Source organism: Nyctereutes procyonoides, unplaced genomic scaffold (genome assembly GCF_905146905.1).
Source record: "Nyctereutes procyonoides isolate TBG_1078 unplaced genomic scaffold, NYPRO_anot_genome, whole genome shotgun sequence".
NCBI lineage: Eukaryota > Metazoa > Chordata > Mammalia > Carnivora > Canidae > Nyctereutes > Nyctereutes procyonoides.
In genome coordinates, this window is record NW_026575126.1 from 6,429,510 (window position 1) to 6,450,171 (window position 20,662).

A 20,662-nucleotide genomic window follows, 5' to 3' on the forward strand; every position below is an offset into this window, starting at 1 on the left:
CAAATGAAGCCCAAAGTCAGAAGGAGGGAAATAAAGATTAGAGTAGAAATAACTGAGAGACTAAAAAAGACAATATAGAAGATCAATGAGACTAACAGCTGGTTCTTTTAAAAGATAACCAAAATGGATAAGTGTTTAGCTAAACTCACCAAGAAAGAGAAAACTCAAAATCAGTAATGAAAGAGGAGAGTTTACAACTGATACTACAGAAACACAAACAATCATAAGAGACTACAGTTGATCCTTAAACAACAGGGGGTTTAGGAATACCTACCCCCAGTGCAAAACCCCATATATAAATTTTGACTCCTTAAAAACTTAACTACTAATATCTGACTGCTGACCAGAAGCCTTACTGATACCATAAGCCGTCAATTAACACTTAATATTAACACTTGATATTTAGTATATTTATTATATATCCTTTTAATAAAGTAAGCTACAGAAAATATTAAGAAAATCATAAGGAAAAGAAAATTCATTTATAGAACTGTATTTATCCAAAAACAGCATATAAGTGGATATATGCAGGTCAAACCCATGGTGTTCAAGGGTCAACTATACTATGAACAATTATGTGCCAACAAATTTAACTGCTTAGAAGAAATGGATAAATTCCTAGAAACATATAACTTACCAAGACTGAATCATGATAAAATAGGATATCTAAACAGGCCAATTACTAGTAAGAAGATTGAATCAGTAATCAAAAACCTCCCAACAAACAAAAGGCCAGGACCAGATAACTTCACTGGTGAATTCTACCAAAATTCAAAGAATTAATACCATCCTTTCTCAAGCTCTTCCAAAAAAGAAGTGGAGGAAACATTGCCAAACCCATTCTACAAGGTCAGCATTACCCTGATACCAAAATCAGACAAGGACACCACAAGAAAACGGAACTACAGGCCAGTACCCCTGGTGAACATAGATGTGCAAATCCTCAAAATATTAGCAAACTGAATTCAACAGTACATTAAAAATATCATATACCATGATCAAGTGGGATTTATTCCAGGGATGCAAGGATGGCTCAGGATTCACAAATCAGTAGATGTGATGCACATTAATGAAAGATAAAAGTCATATGATAATCTCAACATGATTAAAAAACATATGATAATCTCCATAGATGTAGGAAAAGCATTTGAGAAAATTCAGCATCTATTCCTGTGTAACAACTACAACCACGACTGTTTACTGAACAATTATTACATAGTAAGCAGCTTTCTAAGGACTTTATTTACATTATTTAAAAATTTATTCACAGAATCCTATTGTATAGTTGAAGAAACTACTAATTAGAGAGACTGTATACCTGCAAAGGATCACACAGTTAATATGCAATGAATCTGGGACTGTGCCTTTTCAATCTCCACATCCATGTCCGTAACCCCACTGTTCTGTGGCCTCTCCTGTATAAATCTTAACTTGTTCTGGTCGATACGAATTGTTCCACTGATGTTCAAGGGCACTTGCCCACAAACAGCCTGGCTTTTTCTCTGCTCAGTAGGCTGCTTGCCCTAGTAAATAGACTGCTGTTAGTAGGAAATGGTTGGTTTCCCATGATATGGAGAAAATCGGTTGTCCAAGATAGTAGCAGAGGTCAGTTATACAGTATTATACTTCTCAATCTAGCTGGACATTTCCCCACCCAATGAAAGGCTTCAAGCTGACTTGCCACACCATTAATTGCTGAGCTAGTACTACCTAGGGAGTCAACAGGGAGCTGAAATTTGTTGTTTCACCTGTACTTGCGATATGCCGGTGATCTTTCTCCCTCTTGCCACTGTCAACTTTGCACTATAGCCAATCTCAGATTTTTTTTTCTTCTTAAGTCAATGAAATCAATACCAGACTTTACTGTCTTTCCCTTCTTGATGACAATAAAAGAGTGACTGAATCACATGCCCAGGCTCTATAGTGGTAAAGGGCAGAGTTTATTTTGGGCTCCAAGCAGAAACATACACAAAAGACTTTTAAACAAAAAGCTTTCTTAGGAGTCTTTGATTAAGGGCTAGTGGTTCTTATGCTCCTCCACCAGACTGACCCACCTTTTCACATGCAGTTGCACAGAAGCGGCAGATAAGGAAACCCTGAAGAGATAGGAAACTGTCTAGAAACCTATTGAGGATAACAGGGAGGACAGTAACAATAAACCAACACATGTTGAGTGTTTACTGTTTTTCAGATATTTTCAGATATAAGAGCTTTATATTCATTATCTCAGTTAATCCTCACAATCTTGTGAGATAGAAATATATACCACGACTGTGCTGATGTTACAGATAAGGAAACTGGGTCTTATAATCATTAGGAAGCGTTTCTAAAGTTCCTCAGTTATATGTGATGGAGCTGGGATTAGAATTCAGTCTAACTACAGAACCTGGGGAATTCAACCGTATTCTTATATTGATATGTGTAAAACTCTTCCTTGAGTGGCAAAAATAGGAAATTGCTGTTCTTGGTGTCTTGGCAACCATGAAACGATTTTCAATCCAAATGGTATTGTAGGAGGATTTATTCTGGAATAGAAACCTCTCAAAAATTCATCTATTGGCCTTTATGCCTATTAGAACTATGACGGGAGCTGCCATAAATGCTATACTCTTCCTGGGGGGAAACTTTAGCTCCTTCTTTGGTGTTCACACTGCACCTGTACTGCTTTTGAGGGGACTGAGCTACTGGTTAGAATGTCAACCTTGATAGAAAGGAGCTCTCCATCCAAAGGTTGTAGTTCAGAATACTTGCCTCTAGAGGGTGATGCCTCATTATGGAGCACCGGCCAATTACTAGAATTGTGTGACAGTACCTGGATTAAAATTACTAAATTGAAAGAAAAATAGATCACACTTCTGTAATTATACAGACAGAAAAGTTAAAGGAATAAAATAAGTTTTCTGAAATGTTTTTCATTAACCTAAAAGGTGCTGTTTTAGGTTTTTTTACTTCCTTTTTAATGACGATAAGGCATGGGACCAAAGGTCAGTAAGGAACAAGAGTAGAGCATTTTGATAGCATCTATTTCAAGATGAAGATAAAAGTTATAGAAATAATATATGTAAAATTAAATAATATTTCTCAATATTTTGGGGTTGGGAAGTAAATAATTTAAATTCACTGCATTTCCCTGATGGCAAGTGATGCAGAGCATTTTCTCATGTGCATGTTGGCCATGTCTATGTCTTCCTCTGTGAGATTTCTCTTCATGTCTTTTGCCCATTTCATGATTGGATTGTTTGTTTCTTTGGTGTTGAGTTTAATAAGTTCTTTATAGATTTTGGAAACTAGCCCTTTATCTGATATGTTATTTGCAAATATCTTCTCCCATTCTGTAGGTTGTCTTTTAGTTTTGTTGACTGTATCCTTTGCTGTGCAAAAGCTTCTTATCTTGATGAAGTCCCAATAGTTCATTTTTGCTTTTGTTTCTTTTGCTTTCGTGGATGTATCTTGCAAGAAGTTACTGTGGCCAAGTTCAAAAAGGGTGTTGCCTGTGTTCTCCTCTGGGATTTTGATGGAATCTTGTCTCACATTTAGATCTTTCATCCATTTTGAGTTTATCTTTGTGTATGGTGCAAGAGAGTGGTCTAGTTTCATTCTTCTGCATGTGGATGTCCAATTTTCACAGCACCATTTATTGAAGAGACTGTCTTTCTTCCAGTGGATAGTCTTTCCTCCTTTATCGAATATTAGTTGACCATAAAGTTCAGGGTCCACCTCACACCAGTGAGAATGGGGAAAATTAACAAGGCAGGAAACCACAAATGTTGGAGAGGATGCAGAGAAAAGGGAACCCTCCTGCACTGTTGGTGGGAATGTGAACTGGTGCAGCCACTCTGGAAAACTGTGTGGAGGTTCCTCAAAGAGTTAAAAATACACCTGCCCTACGACCCAGCAATTGCACTGTTGGGGATTTACCCCAAAGATTCAGATGCAATGAAACGCCGGGACACCTGCACCCCGATGTTTCTAGCAGCAATGTCCACAATAGCCAAACTGTGGAAGGAGCCTCGGTGTCCATCGAAAGATGAATGGATAAAGAAGATGTGGTCTATGTATACAATGGAATATTCCTCAGCCATTAGAAACGACAAATACCCACCATTTGCTTTGACGTGGATGGAACTGGAGGGTATTATGCTGAGTGAAATAAGTCAATTGGAGAAGGACAAACAGTGTATGTTCTCATTCATTTGGGGAATATGAATAATAGTGAAAGGGAATATAAGGGAAGGGAGAAGAAATGTGTGGGAAATATCAGAAAGGGACACAGAACATAAAGACTTCTAACTCTGGGAAATGAACTAGGGGTGGTGGAGGGGGAGGAGGGCAAGGGGGGGTGGTGAATGGGTGATGGGCACTGAGGGGGACACTTGACGGGATGAGCACTGGGTGTTATTCTGTATGTTGGTAAATTGGACACCAATAAAAATTAATTTATTAAAAAAATAAATTCACTGCAAGTTAAGTGCTTTCTGGTTATTAAAAATGCCAACTGAAAAGAAAAGGACTAATTTGATATTTAGTGATTTTTAAGAGGGGTGATACCTACCATAACCTATAATTCCAATCACACCCACCATGAAGACCCAGAAGAGGATTCCAGCTATGAACCTCAGGAGTATCACAAACATACAACTAAGAAGCATGGCGATAGTCAGGCCACTAGAGGAAAAAGCATACAACACACACAGGGGTCAAGTGTGTTAAACATAACAAAGTTAAAAGCAAGGCAACATTTTCTATCCAAAATATTTCTCAGACTATTTTTATCTGGCTATAGAAACACTTATAATATTAAAAAGCACAAATAATTGTTCCTATTAAGACTTTCACATGAAAAAGCAGGATCATCAGGAACTTCAAACCTGAGTCAATATTTGTGTACCTGGGTAAATTGAAGTCCGGCAGCAACCACTGTTCAAGGAAAAACACAATTCCTCCAACCTACAGTTTTGGCCTATCTGCCACAGTTCCCATGCCACATATATATTTTTTCCCCCTTCACATGTCTCACACTAAGTGATAAATTATAAAACATATCCATGATACCAAGAGAAGGAAACTTTTTACAACAACTATCTAGAAGTAAAGAAGTCTTAGGGCAGAAAAGAAAAATAATTGCCCCACACAGTTCCTGAGTCCATGATTTTGTAGTCATTATTATGGTCCAATTATCTTTAATAATTTGTGATGTCTGACATCACCAGACATCTATTTAAGGTCCCCAGTAATCTGGGGGCTGCTAATTATAGAGAGCCATGATACAGCTTCTGTATCTCCTGGGCCATAGGACTTTATCAAGCAATCAGCAGTGTGACTATTTTTTTGTCTTAATGTTTTCCTGGAGTTTGACTGAGATACTAATATATCTAAGTTAAATCCATATTGGATTCCACTAGGTAATTTCATTAAACAGAACTCCTTAAGATTAGAAATTTGGATGATCCTTCCGTTAAGAACGGATACCTCCAGTGCTCTTTGTAAGTTTCCAAACTTAGAAACATAGACTGCAACATTTATTGAGCGTGTTGTTTCCAAGTATTATATATTTTAAAAAGTCTTAATAATTACTGTCACTAGATAGATGACAGCATTGTATGAGAGTAACTTCTTGGGTCACATTCTTGCAGAGCCTATGCTCTCAACTCCGGAAACCATTCCCTATTAAAATCACAGATATTTTAATGCTTAAGTATTCAATATGGTTGAAGGATTATTCTGTGGCATGGTCCAAGAAGAATATTCAAAAAAAGGTCGGGGGGGGGGCGGGGGAGAAAATAAATAAAGCTGTTTATTCTGTGTTTTAATTCTTGTATAAAAATCTAAATAAACTAAGTCAGGGCATATTAGTCTTTGGCTTTATATTTATGAGATAAATGGAGAGCAGAAGAGTTGAAAATAAAGGGAGTGTTTATGCTCTAGTGGTGTGAGCAGTGCTGGGGTAGAGAGGGTTTCAGTGTGTGTTGGGAGTGAGGTCAACAGGAAGATCTATTAATGCATAGTTTTTTAGATAATAGTTTAAAAGGACAAAATAGGGCAGCCTGGGTGGCTCAGCGATTTAGTGCTGTCTTCAGTCCAGGGCCTGATCCTGGAGACCCAGGATCAAGTCCTGTGTCGGGCTCCCTGCATGGAGCCTGCTTCTCCCTCTACCTGTGTCTCTGCCTCTCTGTGTCTCTATCATAAATAAATAAGTAAATCTTTTAAAAAATAAAATAAAAGGACAAAATAAAGAAGAAATGTGGAAATTATCTAATGATTATGAGTCCGACAGTAGGGGAACCAGTATAACTACTGTCAAGTATAGACTACACTCTCTGCTATGGAGAGATATCCTGAAATACTGATGCACACTGAAAATAATTATTGTGTTTAAGACAAGGCATCGAAATGAATAAAATCTCAAAAAAAAAACCTATCTAGTTCTACAGCTCAAAAACTAGTCACTGGAATTTTCATATACAATTTTGAGCTTATTAAGTACCACATAGTTACATGTATCTATCTTGTTCCCCTAGTGGTTTTATAACTGTTCCTGAATCCACATTTTCTATGCATCTTCTATGTTCCAAGGACCACACTGGAAGTTACAAAAATAGAGAGGAGTTAGACGTAGTTACCACGGTAAAGAACCAGGTAAATAAAATACAAAATTCTAGGTGCTATATAAATGATAAGTACATATGTGTGTGTAGGGGTGTGTGTGTGTGTAGGAGGAACACAGAGAGAAAAGCAATTATATCTGGAGAAGTCAATAAAGACTTCATAAAAAAAATCAGCTTTTGTGTAATTTAAGATTTTATTTATTTAAGAGAGAGGGCACGAGTAGGGGCAGGGGCAGAGTTGAGGAGCAGAGGGAAAGGGAGAAGTGGGGCTCTATCTCAGGACTCCCAGGATCATGACCTGAGCTGAAGGCAGATGCTTAACTGACTGAGCCCCCCAGGCACTCCGAAAGCTGATTTTAAATGAGACGGAGTTGCCCAGGACATAGGAAAGGCATGCTAGGAAAGAGAAGAGCATGTGCAAAACATAGGGGTTTGACAGACCAGGGATGGGTATGCTATTTGATGTGTTTAGAATGTAGGGTTAATCAAATAATATGGATGGAGATGAATCTGGGAAACTAGTTGGACCGGGTTGTAAAGGGCCTTGTAACTATCTGAAGAAGTTTTCACTTTGCTCTCTGATCACTAGGGAACCATGGATGCTTTTAAGGCATAAGAAGGGGATATAAGAGCCAGATAGTAGCAATCGCCTTAAATATATCAAACACATGTACCTGCTCCAGCAAAGTCGCTGCATTTTCCCCTTACCTTTCAGGAATGCAAATTCTGTATCTAAAAAATTTAAATCTCCTCCTCCCTTCATATATTTTTTCCAACTCTTCATAACTACGGTGACCTTTGATAACAGCAAACATTATGTGGAAAGAAGGTGTTAAAAAGTAAGAGTGATCCCTTGGAGGTTGAGGGAAGGACAAATGAGAAAACAGACCCAGAGAAATAAGACTACAACCACTGTAACATAATAAGAAGCAAACGTACTATAGATGTTGTCCCCGCATGACTCGAAGTGTATTTATATAAGTACTTTTACTGGGAATTTAATGAATAAAGTTCAAATTTACATTATGACTTTTGTAACACTGGATTTATTTCCAAATATCTTTGCCCCATCTTCATCCTATCTGAAAAAGAAAATGGCAGGAACTTTTATTCACAAATACAAATAGGGAATTTGAAGAAAGCATTCCACAAGGGTTAAATGGGGCTGGAGAAGAAACACCAATGTTTGCACTTACATGAGAATCCAATACCAAGTTGTTGCATAATCTTCAAATATTTTCATTCCAACTGCCCTTGCATCAAGGATTTTATTGACACGACTGAATTCAAAGGAAAAAAAAATCAATTATTTTGACTACCACTAAACAGAAATGCTCTCGTTATGATAAAAGGGGCTTTGCAAGCTGCCGTTCACAACCTACTTTCAGGAACCATTTATCAAGAGGCACTCTTCCCCCAGCCGCCATATGGAGAGGTCACTTTGATAGACTACAAAGGTGGCTATAGCTACACACACAGAGAACGTGGCTTTCAAGAATGGTGAACAGATCCCTTTTCAACGTATGGGACATGTCCTCAATACTGCGGAAACCTCACTGTAGGAAATGAATTCAAATAAGATCAGTTTTTAGCTTACAAAATCCCTGGAGTCAAGAATGAACATCATTCTTAATTCCCTTTTTTAATCCTCTGACCGCCGTGTAGCAGGAAGGCATCGTGGGATACATACAGAGGGGTGCACGAATCATTAGCGTCCCGTTTGATGAATTATCAAAGTGAATGCACTATGTAGCAACAAACTTGTTGTCCCTTGTCCTATGTTCCCCAGTTACAGTTCCTCCTCTCTTCCCCCAAGGTAACCACAATCCTGACTTTTGTGATAATAATTTTCTAGTTTTCTTTTCCAGTTTTACTCCTTACATATGCATCGCAGGATAATTTAGTTGTGCTTGTTTTTGGCCTTTTCTGTCAATGGACTTGTACTATTATTGTTATTTTTTTTCACCTAGTTTTATATTTGTGAAATCCACCCATGGTGCTATTACATTTGAATATTCCGGGCCTGTAGTATTTTGGACTGCGGAACTCTTTCAAGGAAGAGAGATATATTTTTAGAATATCTTTATGTTTCACCTTTAATTCAACAACTGAGCTATACAAGGATATCGTGTTTGTTTGTGCACCCACGTTAAGTGTATGCATCCAGGGAATTAATTATATTTCCTAATAACCTGAAACATCATGATGTGTACACCAAGGGGAACAGTAAATTAACTTCCTTGTAGTAAGTACACAGACATTGATACGGTCCCGAAACAGTATTACGATGGTTGTTCCTCCTTTCCCAAGGCTCTCCTCTCTTTACATTTAGCAGTTTTATTATTTTAGTAATTTTTTTGAATAGTGATTCAAAAAGCTTTTCTTTTATTGCGTTCATTCAACAAGTAAATTAAGGTCTTTCGATATGCTTACTGACCTCTCATTTCTATACCGGTTGATAATGAAAGATTTAATAACCATTTTAGAAAACATCATTGCACTTTCTTATTCACTTTGATTTCTCCTTTACTTGCTTTTCTTAATGAATACACACCAAGCTCTCCAATCCCCAGTGACATGTGTATTTCATAATTCTACATAATTCTTTCCCTATAACCCTTAACCTAATGGCAGCTTTAGCCTTGTGTATAATAACAGGACGCCTACAAACTCAAAATAAAAATGTAAACAAACATACTTGGCAGCTGTCCTGAGTTCTATAGCATTTCTTGTTCTTCCACTTCCATCTTCAAATGTTGTCTTATTTCCTACTGTCAATGTGCCATTGTTAGTAGCAAAGTCAGGGAAACATCTCTGGAGAACTGTAAACAAATAAAATCACAGTAATCATTTTTTTCCTATTTCTTCCTATGGGATGGTCTCCCTTTCTTAAGCTCTCTGTTATTTATAACCAAATTCTTGTTAGACAATGTTTAAACATATTGCTCAACACAGATAATCGCCCATTACTTGATGGTCAGAAGGTATTCTGATGGTCCTAAGACAGATGTAGGAAGCAAATATGATCATAATCTGAAACTATACTCCAAACTTGATTATTTACACATGGTTACTCAACAAGTGGCCCATAAGTAAGATGCGCAGCACAGGTCTTAAAAGAGGAATACTGAGAACATGTCTCACATGGTAAAAACATTTTAATAAAAAGGCTATTTTTGCATGTATGACTGAGCTTACTTTTTTTCTTTTTTAAAGATTTATTTGAGGGAGAGAGAGGGGAGGAGAGAGAGAGGGGGGAGGAGAGAGAGAGAGGGAGGAGAGAGAGAGAGGGAGGAGAGAGAGAGGGAGGAGAGAGAGAGGGAAGAGAGAGAGAGGGAAGAGAGAGAGAGAGGGAAGAGAGAGAGAGAGGAAGAGAGAGGGGGGAGGAGAGAGAGAGAGAGGGAGGAGAGAGAGAGAGAGGGAGGAGAGAGAGAGAGAGGGAGGAGAGAGAGAGAGAGGGAGGAGAGAGAGAGAGGGGGAGGAGAGGGGGAGGAGAGAGAGGGGGAGCAGAGAGAGAGAGGGAGGAGAGAGAGGGAAGAGAGAGAGAGGGAGGGGAGAGAGAGAGGGAGGGGAGAGAGAGAGAGAGGGAGGAGAGAGAGGAGGGAGGAGAGAGAGGGAGGGAGGAGAGAGAGGGAGGGAGGAGAGAGAGGGAGGGAGGAGAGAGAGAGGGAGGGAGGAGAGAGAGGGAGGGAGGAGAGAGAGGGAGGGAGGAGAGGGAGGGAGGGAGGAGAGGGAGGGAGGGAGGAGAGGGAGGGAGGGAGGAGAGGAGGAGGGAGGGAGGGAGGGAGGAGAGAGAGGGAGGGAGGGAGGGAGGGAGGGAGGAGAGAGAGGGGGAGGAGAGAGAGGGGGAGGAGAGAGAGGGGGGAGGAGAGAGAGGGGGGAGGAGAGAGAGAGGGGGGGAGGAGAGAGAGAGGGGGGAGGAGAGAGAGGGGGGGAGGAGAGAGAGAGAGGGGGGAGGAGAGAGAGGGGGGAGGAGAGAGAGAGAGGGGGGAGGAGAGAGAGAGGGGGAGGAGAGGGGGAGGAGAGGGAGGGAGGGAGGGAGGGAGGAGAGGGAGGGAGGGAGGAGAGAGAGGGAGGGAGGGAGGGAGGAGAGAGAGGGAGGGAGGGAGGGAGGGAGGGAGGAGAGAGAGGGAGGGAGGGAGGGAGGAGAGAGAGCATAGGAGCAGTGGGGAGGGACAAAGGGATAGGGAGAAACAGGCTCCCCACTGAGCAGGGAACCGGATGTGAGGCTGGATCCCACTGAGCCTCCCAGGTACCCCAAGTTTACTTTTTCTTATTAAAAATCTATATCTTAGATACTCCTCGAGTTAAACATTGAAAACTGAAGATTAGTGAATAATTCCTTGAGAAAGAAGAACTAGCTCAGACTTCAGGCTACTAAGACAACTGAATTTTTATTTGTGAAGTCTTAGTAATTTGCCTCCCATCCAGCTTTCTCATTTACATGGTTTTTTTGGAGGGGCTAGAAATAGAAATTCTAAGGCTATCAAAATGGCCCAGAACCTTGCAGACTAGCATTTCTCTGTAGAGTTACCTCACCTGTTCAATCTTCTACGCACTTATTTTGATTACATAGAATCCTTCCCTCTTTACAAATCTGTATTACTTAAAGTATTTTAAAGCCCCAATTTTAAATGAAGAGAGACCAGAAATCAGAAGTGGATCATTTTTATATTTTTTTTAACAGATTTGCATGGGGTTTTGAAGAGTTTGAACCTAAAAATATTAAAGCAGTTGATATAGGGAAAGAAGGAATACATCTTTACTAAGCCTTTCCTGACTTTTCGGGCTTAAAATGACCTCTAGTCTATCTACCTCCATCTTCTGTAGCACTTAAAATATATGGCTGATTCCTTCAGTAGCTTCCTCATCTTTCTCTGGTTCTTTCCTGGCAAATTCGACATAGTCGTCTCTACCAGCTGCTTCTATTCCCTCTCAATCCAATCACATTCTGCCCCCACCACTCCAAAAAATTTGTCCTCCCAGTGATCCCAATGATTTCCAAATGGCCAAAACCTCCAAAGTTCTTTCAGTCGTCATCCTGCTTGAACCCATTTCCTAGAACAGGGCTTGGTGCGTAGTAGAACTCAGTAAATATTTGCTGTTGCGTTAACCATTCTGAGTCTTTGACATGTTAGTCAACCCCTGCCTTTTGAAACTCCCTTCCTTTGGCTTACATGCCCAGATTCCTGCCCTCCCCTTCAGCTTTTCTGTGCATTCCTGCCCCTTGCCACTCCTTAAATAGGACTGTTTCCGCCTACAGAGTCCTCCAGGGACCTTGTAATGGGCAATTCCATCCAATCAGTTAGTTTCAATTGCTAAATATGCTCATTATATATTTGGAAAGTAGAGAAAATAAGAAGGAAGATACGAAATAATACATAGTTCTACCATCTACAATGAACTCTATTAGCATTTTGGATCAATTCTCTTCTAGTCTTTCTTCTTTTTTTTTTTTTAATTTTTTTTTTAATTTATTTATGATAGTCACAGAGAGAGAGAGAGGCAGAGACACAGGCAGAGGGAGAAGCAGGCTCCATGCACCGGGAGCCCGACGTGGGATTCGATCCCGGGTCTCCAGGATCGCGCCCTGGGCCAAAGGCAGGCGCCAAACCGCTGCGCCACCCAGGGATCCCTAGTCTTTCTTCTAAAAGAAGTTTTTTGAGACTCATAACCATAAAATAAATGCACAGTTTTCCCTTGTTTCTTTTAATGTTGCTTATTTTTCCTTTCATAAACTCCTGAATAAGTGAATTTTATTAGCTGCATACTATTCCGTTAAGTAGTATACTCAATCACCTATTGGGGGAATGAACACAAATTGACCGTGATGTTTACCTCAATGTCTGTGAGGGACAATGCCTTATTCAGTCTTGTATCTCCAGTGTACATTTTATATTGTGTAATTTAACCAAACTGTACTTGTAAGGGCAGGAATGTCTTATACTCTTCCACCTATTATACCTTCAGTGATTAAAGATTAATTTCTATCATTTTGTAACATTGCTTCTTGACTACTGACCCTTGTTGCCCAGGGCTTCCCAGCAAATCATAGTTGCTTACAAGACCTACATCTTTACTCAGGGTCCTCAATGACCCAAAGAAAAGTGATAGGGGCGCATAAGATGTTGTATTTGGTGGTGGTACAAATGGAAAATTTGCACAAGTGGAAAATTCGTAAGAATGGAAATTTTCTTTTTTAAAAAGTTAGACAAAGTTCATATAAACTTTAAAATTTATAAATCTTAAAAATATAAAATACTGATTCATTTAGGAGACACATAAATATTTCAAATTTCAAATTCTAGGACAAGTCTATGTCTCACTTCACTCCCCAAGCAGCTTCTGAACAAACTCTTTGACTCAGTTCAGGGGTGAGTGTGCAAGATTATAAGATTATGTCTGTGTGTGTTTACATGTGCTCATAGAGCACTAGATAATCTATTTGGGCTTTAAAAATCCTTTTTAAATTTATTTTTATTTTTAAATATTTTATTTATTTATTTATTTATTCATGAGACACACAGAGAGGCAGAGACACAGGCAGAGGAAGAAGCAGGCTCCTCACAGGGAACCTGATGCAGGATTTGATCCCGAGACAGGTATCACTCCCTGAGCAGAAAGCAGATGCTCAACTACTGAGTCACCCAGGCAGCCTTAAAATCAGATTTTGATCTTTTCTGTGTATGTTGATGGAGCAAAACCCCAAAACTAACAGAGCTCCAGTGGAAATATCTCTGGCTGGAGCTGAGCTTTAGCTTTGGCTTCTTCTTAATTAACTCTGGGACATTGGGCCAGTCACACTATTCTAGGCTTCAGTATTTGTCAATAGTGAAATAAGGGGACTGAATTAAATAACTTCTTATAATTACATATTCTAAGATAAGTAATAACCACTTACATGGTTTGCTTGGAAAAATCGCTGTTGGACAATCATCATCCAGTAAAAGTTGTGCAAGAGCCTAAAATGAAGAGTATAACATTTAAAAGACTACACAATGACAACGTTTACTCTCAGTATAAAAATTGTGTCCCTTAAAAATTTAACTCCATTATTATCTCATTATTTCATATTACTCTAATAAGAGTGATTTTAATATCACATACACATGCTTATTTGACAAATGCTCTTAAATGTCCTAATTGTAATTCAATCAAATCAACTATAATAAAACCAGACCCACTGAAGCCACAACACACCTTTGGATGTGAATATCTATGACTTAATCATATTCTGAGTCTCTAATTCTTCAAACTTTTTTTTCTGGAAAAAGAGTATCTTCTTTAAGTTAGAAGCCATTATTACCATTTAATGCAATGGAGCTTTAGAATTCCTTAATAAGTCTCAAACCTAGATAGGGTTTGAGGATTTTTTTTTTTAATGAATAATTATCAAGTTGGGTTTGGAAGTAAAATTCTACTTGTTAACAAGTAGCCATGGATCTTCATCATTACAGTAATGAAATGGTGACATTAATAAAATGAAATGACATTAGCTCCTAGATCTTGATGGCAAAAAAATCCATCCACATAGAGAATTTGTTGGTTTCAGGGACGAGTTAAAGCTAACTTACCAGACATAAGAGTCTTGCATAACACCCGAAGTCTACACAATGATATGCTATAAATGGCGCATATATGTTAGTATGTACGTGTGCATTTGTGTTTTAATGGAATAATAATCATCTCCTGGATGATTTAGAAGCCTGTCCATTACAAATGCTCATGTTACACTTGAAATCGAAACAAAAGTTAAATTCTTTAGTTTTAAGCTTAAACACACATACCTTTGCAGGCTTTCCAAAAGGGGTCTTGCAGAACTGGCTGTAGTATGTCCAATGATTTTGGCTTGTTTTGTGTGCAAATTCTATTTCCATGTAGGTTAAAAATTTTTCTGGGCACTTGGAGACGCAGATCTGTAAAGAAAAGGAACACAGTGGTGGGGATTCAATTAAGTTGAACAAACCAAGGACGTAAAATTAGATTTCTAGGTTATGCAACCACTATAAAGAGCAAAGCACCATTTTCCATCTAAGAAACTTACATCAATTTTCTAATTTATGTAAAAAATAAACATCTGAGTGGCTCAGTGGTTGAGCATCTGCCTTTGGTTTGGGTTTGGTCCCAGGGTCCTGGGATCAGGTCCCACATCGGGCTCCCTGCAGGGAGCCTGCTTCTCCCTCTGCCTGTGTCTCTGGCTCTCTCTGTGTCTCTCATTACTAAATAAATAAAACCTTCAAAAGAAAAAATAATCTTTTATGTACTAGTTATCAATCCTTGTCAACTCCTTGTCTTTGATCATGATTTGGTTAAGACAATAAGATATTGTAGCAGACTTGTTCTTAACTTCTGGTTTTGAGATAACTGTAGATCTACTTGCAGCTATGAGAAATAATTCATTCTGCCCAATTTTATCCAATGGTAATAACTTGCACAATTACAGAACAATATCACAACCAAAAAATTGATGTTGCCACCATCCACTAACCTTATTTAGATTTCATCAGTTTTACATGCACTCATTTGTGTGCATGCACATGCATACAGTTCTCTGCATTTTTATCATGTGTAGATTCATGCGACCACTACCACAAAACAGCGATGGACTTTTAATAAAATATTTCCTTATTAGTTTCTGAGTTAGTAGATAAGGGTATAGTGCAAGATTAATCTTGCTTGTATAGTTTATACATTTTCAGGGTTAAAATCTTGCCTCCTTTCCTACATATGAATTAAATGGTGAAATGCTCCGAATATTGATAACTTATGTCACTAATAACTATCAGTGCCAGTGAATTTTCGACAATTGTCAAAATATAATTGGGGGTGTATTACAATAAGAAACGAACAAAATTAGGACTATTTGTGGCACTCAATCATTATTATAGTCTTTTACTAACACCAGTCAAATGTGGACAGAGAGGTCACCAATGCAATTATTTTACGTTAATGAACTTAGAGAGCCTATTAATGCCAAACTAGAACACTGTGCTAGTAGTCCACAGAGCCACTGTGGAGTGACTGAAACCCAATTAGGAACTCCACAGAGAGAAAGCTGAATCTGAGAAGATGCACTTGATTTGTTTATAATTAAAAAACAAAAACAAAGATCCTATTAAGCCATGATAGTTGCAGTCCTGACACATTCTCTCCTCCACCTTCAGTTACTCCTTATGAAAGACTGCATCTCAGACTTCCTCCATCTCCCTGCTGTTCTTTGGTAACTTCTCACTGGCCAGATTCTAGTTCAATCCATTGACAGCTAGGTAAGACACTGCTGCTGAGCTGATCTCTTTCCCATCCTTTGGGTCATGTTTCTACTGTACACAAAAATATTTGGTGTTGACCCCACAGCTAAGGTAGCAGGTGGATGACTAACTGGATACTGTAAGATGATATTAACTGAGATTGGAGGTGACAGCAGCAGTCTAATTTCTTTTAGAAGTTCTGACAAGGCAAACAAATTGTCTCCACATCCACGCCTCCATATGCATTTTCTGTTAGTTTCTCATATGTACATAGGCATGCATGCATGCGCGCGCGCACGCACACACACACACACACACACACACACCCCTCTAGAGGAAATATTGAGGTTTCATAGGTATCTTTTTATTAAAGCTGAAGAACTGTTTAGAGACACTGAAAGCCTCCAACATGCGCATTTTTTGAAAGAAGGCCAAGGTTATCATTAACACAAATGTCAAAATTTCACTCTGGAGCTAAGCTGAATAAACCTTTAACACTGGGAGATATTTTACATTTAGACTTTGACAATTATAGGACTTTGAAAGGTAACCTCACTAGTTCCCCTATTGAGTACATTTACATGGATTTATAAAATGAATACTGAAAGTGCTAATGCTTTAGGCCTTAACTGACAGTAACAATATATACAAGAAAGTAATTAAAATAGCAAAAAGTGGTTTGTTAAAGAGAAGCACATCAAATTTCCTTCCAGACACAAATGAGCTGTTAAAAAACAATATAGCAACTGCTTTTTACTCTCTCCCTCTATCAGACCAATTTGTTCATTTTAAATACAGTGCTGATTAGTAGCAATCAACATATAATTGGACAAAAATGAAGGTCACATTGAGGTAGGGTATCCTAATTGATCACAGTCTGTCCTTTAAATGCTTGTGACACATGTCTGGACCATGCTGGCAGTTAACAAAACAAACCAAAAAAACCACCACAATGCATAAAAATATGGCTTGAATCAGTAGATACACTAATGTCTGGCAGACTAAAAGCAAGTCTCCATTACTGGCAGCTAAAATATATTCTGACTCAATCCTGATTTTTTGTGTAACCACAAAATGCTTTAAATGTAATTCATCATTATTTTTATATCTTCAATTCATATAGGTTTAATGATCTAATACAAGTCAGAATTTGGGGAGTAGGAAAGTTATACTATAGGTTACAATACTACATTTATTATGAAAAAAAACCATGACCTAGTAAATAATTTATGGTGTGTTTAACATAACTGTAAATAACATGTATGTGGGTAAAAAAGCATAATGTACAAGGATATTTTTGTTTCATCAGGAGAATGATGGATTTGTATAGTGGAAAACTTCCAAGACTGGGTGTAGGAAGATATTAATTTACTCATTCACTTATTCTTTCAACAAATACTTAGTGATCACCTACTCTGAGCCTGTTCTAGGTACTGGAAACACAATAAAACAGATAAAACCCTTCCCCTTAAACTGTTTGCCTTCTAGCAGGGGAGAGATGGATAACAACAAAACTATTTGTTACGAGATGGTCATAAATGCTATGGGGAAAAATAAGGCTAGAAAGGAGGTTAGAGAATAAAAGGCTGCTGAGTGGGATTCCAATTTTAAATGGGTGGTCAAGGAAGGCCTCCCTAAAAAGGCAACCTTTGAGGAAAGATGTGAAGACTAGTGATCAAGCCACAGTGACTTGGAGAAAGAGTACTGTAGGCAGGGAGAACACCATCTAAGGCTCTGAGACAGGAGCATTCCTGGATCCTTCACAAATAGATGGGTAATATAACCTGGGTACAGTGAGCAGAGAGAGAGTAGCAGCATATGTAGTCAGAGAGTTGGACAGTGAAAGATCCAGTTAGGACATTGTTAAGACTTTGCTTTTAATCTCAGTAACTTGGGAACCTATGGGGGCATGGGCTGAACAAAGGAGAGACATAAATGTGACATATTTAATAGGATCACACTGGCTGTTGGGTAGAAAAGAGACTGAAAGGAGTAGAAAGCAGGGCAAGGATAGAGTCAGAGAGACCAGTCAGGAGGTCACTGAATTGATCTAGAAAAAAAGACGATGATTCTTTAAAAAAAGGAAGAGATGGTGAAAAGTAGTTTGGTCCAGGTATATTTTGAATGGAGACCAGAGGAATTAGCTGGCAGTTCATACAGGAGTACCAAAAAAAAAAAAAAAAAAAGGAACCAAGGATGATTCATTGATATTTGGAGCTGGCCTTAACCAAAAGAGGGAAGACCGATGGGATTGGAGAATAATATTAAGGAAGAAGTCAGACATTAGGAATTGAGTTTTGGACATGTTACATTTGAGATATCAACTAAATATCCATGTGGAGGCATAGAAGTTGGATATAAAGATCAGGGGTTTAGGGAGTAGACTTATCTGGAGATATAAATTAGGGAGGGAAGCATGTAGATGATGAAACCATAAGACTAGGCGAGATTACCAAGAGAGTAAACGTAGATTTTGAAAAGGACTAAGCTTGGTGATGGGAGGGAATTCCAACATTTACAAGATGTTGGAAAGATGAAGAAAAATCAGCAAAGGAGACTAACAAGGAGTAGCAAGAGATTTGGGAGGAAACCTAGAAGAATGTTGTGCCATGGAAGCCACATCAAGAAAGTGTTTTGAGGAGGAGGCTTGAATAAACAATGTTGTTAGATCATATAAATGTGGAATGAGAATTGGCCACTGGTTTAATAATATGGAGGTCGATGGTATCATTTGGGGGCAATTGGAGTAGGAGTCAAAGCCTGAATGAGAAGAGAGGATTTAGACACACTGAACATAGACTATTTGTTTGAGGACTTTTGCGAAACAGAGGTACAGAGATATGGAGCAGTACCTGGAGGTTGTGTGTGGGTGGGAAGGGTTGTGGGGTCAAGGAGAGAATTTTTTTGAGATAGAAGAAATAACAGCATGTTTGTATATTGATGGGGATGATTTACTAGTGAAATAAAAATGGTAATAAGAAAAAAATTTCCGGAATGATGTGCTTGAGTGTGTGTGAGAGCGATAATGCACAAATAGATAGACGGGGCACCTGGGTGGCTCAGTGGCTGAACGTCTGCCTTCGGCTCAGGATGTGATCCCAGGGTCCTAGGATGGAGTCCTGCATCAGGTTTCCCACAGGGAGTCTGCTTCTCCCTCTGCCTATGTCTCTGCCTCTTTCTATCTCTCTCATGAATAAATAAAATCTTTAAAAAAAAGTTAACTACAAAAAAAAAAAAATAGGATGACCTGAGGAGCAAGGGCAGTTCAACCACAGTATAACAAGGAAAGGTTGAACAAATACATGAACATAAATGACAACAGGTAGGCAAGAGGAGGTCACTGTAGGATCTTTCAAAATTTGTCTTTGAACGCTTACACTTTCTCAGTAAAATAGGAAGCAAAGTCAGAGACTGACAAGAAGATTGGGAAGTTTAAGGTAAGGGGAAAATATATGAAATTGTTTACTAGAAGGCTAAGCTAGTGAACAAAGAGTCTGTAGCATGGTTGTGGGACAGCACTAAGGGCCCACGAGGTTAGTCGCTCTGAATTGAAAGGACTGTTCTATATATTTTCTCCTACAACTCATGGCTGCCTGAGTCCAGGCGTGGAATAGGCAGAGAGCTGCACTTAGCTAGGGATGAGGTTTTGCCAGGGAACAACAACTACGTGGGAGGGGACAAAGAAATTGAGTTTATATAAGGGAGTGGATTTTAAGAAGGACCATGAAATCTAAGTCAGACACAGAGGGAAATGAAAACATGAAGGAACTGAGGGACACTGCGGGGGTGGGGGTGGGGGGATGGTTAGCATTAAGGGTTTGTAGGTGCCAATGAGGTACAATGATTGGAGTTGGAATGTTAGAGGCATTGCAGTGGTCAGACACTGGGATGTTTGAAACAGATTTACGAAGGGTGGTAATTACTAGTACTGACAAGGTCAAGAATTTGATCTTGGGAGGGGGTGGCTGTGGTAGAAAACAAAGTCTTGTGGTAGAGGTAGTCACAGAACGAAGATGCCAGGGTCTGAGGTTGGCTTCAGTCTCAGCAGGAAATATCAAAAGTCTATGAGAGAGAGATGAGGAAGAGAGGAAGAAAGCAGAATTACCAACTAGATCAGGGAAGATCTTGGGTGTGGTTTACTGGCACACGGAACAAAAAGGAAATAGAAGTTAGAAGCCTACTACATTTTGGGGGTAGTTGTGCTGCGCAGAATTCATGAGCTAACCTGAAAAGGCCTTTGACTGCTAAAACAGTCTTTGAGGTGCTAAATTTGCACAATAGCAAGGGAGCTTCAAAGCTCTGTTGCCATCAAAAGAGCTTATGTCTCCAGTGCTCAGCAATGATGTGGTCTGAGGCCAGCAGAGAGGAAATATCCTCCCGGGTGGTTGAGTAAAGGACCATAGGGTGAAATGGGGAATAACAATCCAGGTCTAATAAAACTGTTTCCATGCACCAGAGACCACTGTGCATTTATCACTCCTTTCTGAATTGGAGTTTGTATCCTAATAGTCCTAGCCTTGGCCCTCATTGCGTTTTCAATGGGAAGATCTGACAGAGGATGTATCACCCATAAATCCTTGGACTTTGGGTTAAAGATAGTACTACATGGAATGCTGGGCTGTCTCCCTTGGGAAGAAGAAGGGGATTCTGGAGGACAGAGGGATAGACTAGGGAAGACCTAACTAATTGCCCATTGAAGTCTATGCCTCATCCCACAAGTACATTGCTTTCATCCTTCCTTCTTACATCTCGTGTGAACACATAAAAATAATTGTATGAGTAGAAGTGTGATGTGTGAACATTTTTAAT

At 39.1% G+C, this 20,662-nt stretch overlaps 1 protein-coding gene across 5 annotated transcripts in view; it reads right to left on the bottom strand.

The window, feature by feature from the left end:
* The window catches only part of SLC44A5 (solute carrier family 44 member 5), a 379,443-nt gene that overhangs the window by 34,202 nt on the left and 324,579 nt on the right, over nucleotides 1-20,662 (bottom strand). For all 5 annotated transcript variants that reach the window (XM_055339206.1, XM_055339207.1, XM_055339208.1 and 2 more), the window contains 5 exons: nucleotides 14,393-14,521; nucleotides 13,507-13,567; nucleotides 9,304-9,427; nucleotides 7,802-7,885; nucleotides 4,553-4,665 (listed from right to left, as the gene is read on the bottom strand). In XM_055339206.1, the coding sequence (XP_055195181.1) occupies nucleotides 4,553-4,665; nucleotides 7,802-7,885; nucleotides 9,304-9,427; nucleotides 13,507-13,567; nucleotides 14,393-14,521 (511 nt within the window). The remainder of the gene's footprint in view (nucleotides 1-4,552; nucleotides 4,666-7,801; nucleotides 7,886-9,303; nucleotides 9,428-13,506; nucleotides 13,568-14,392; nucleotides 14,522-20,662) is intronic.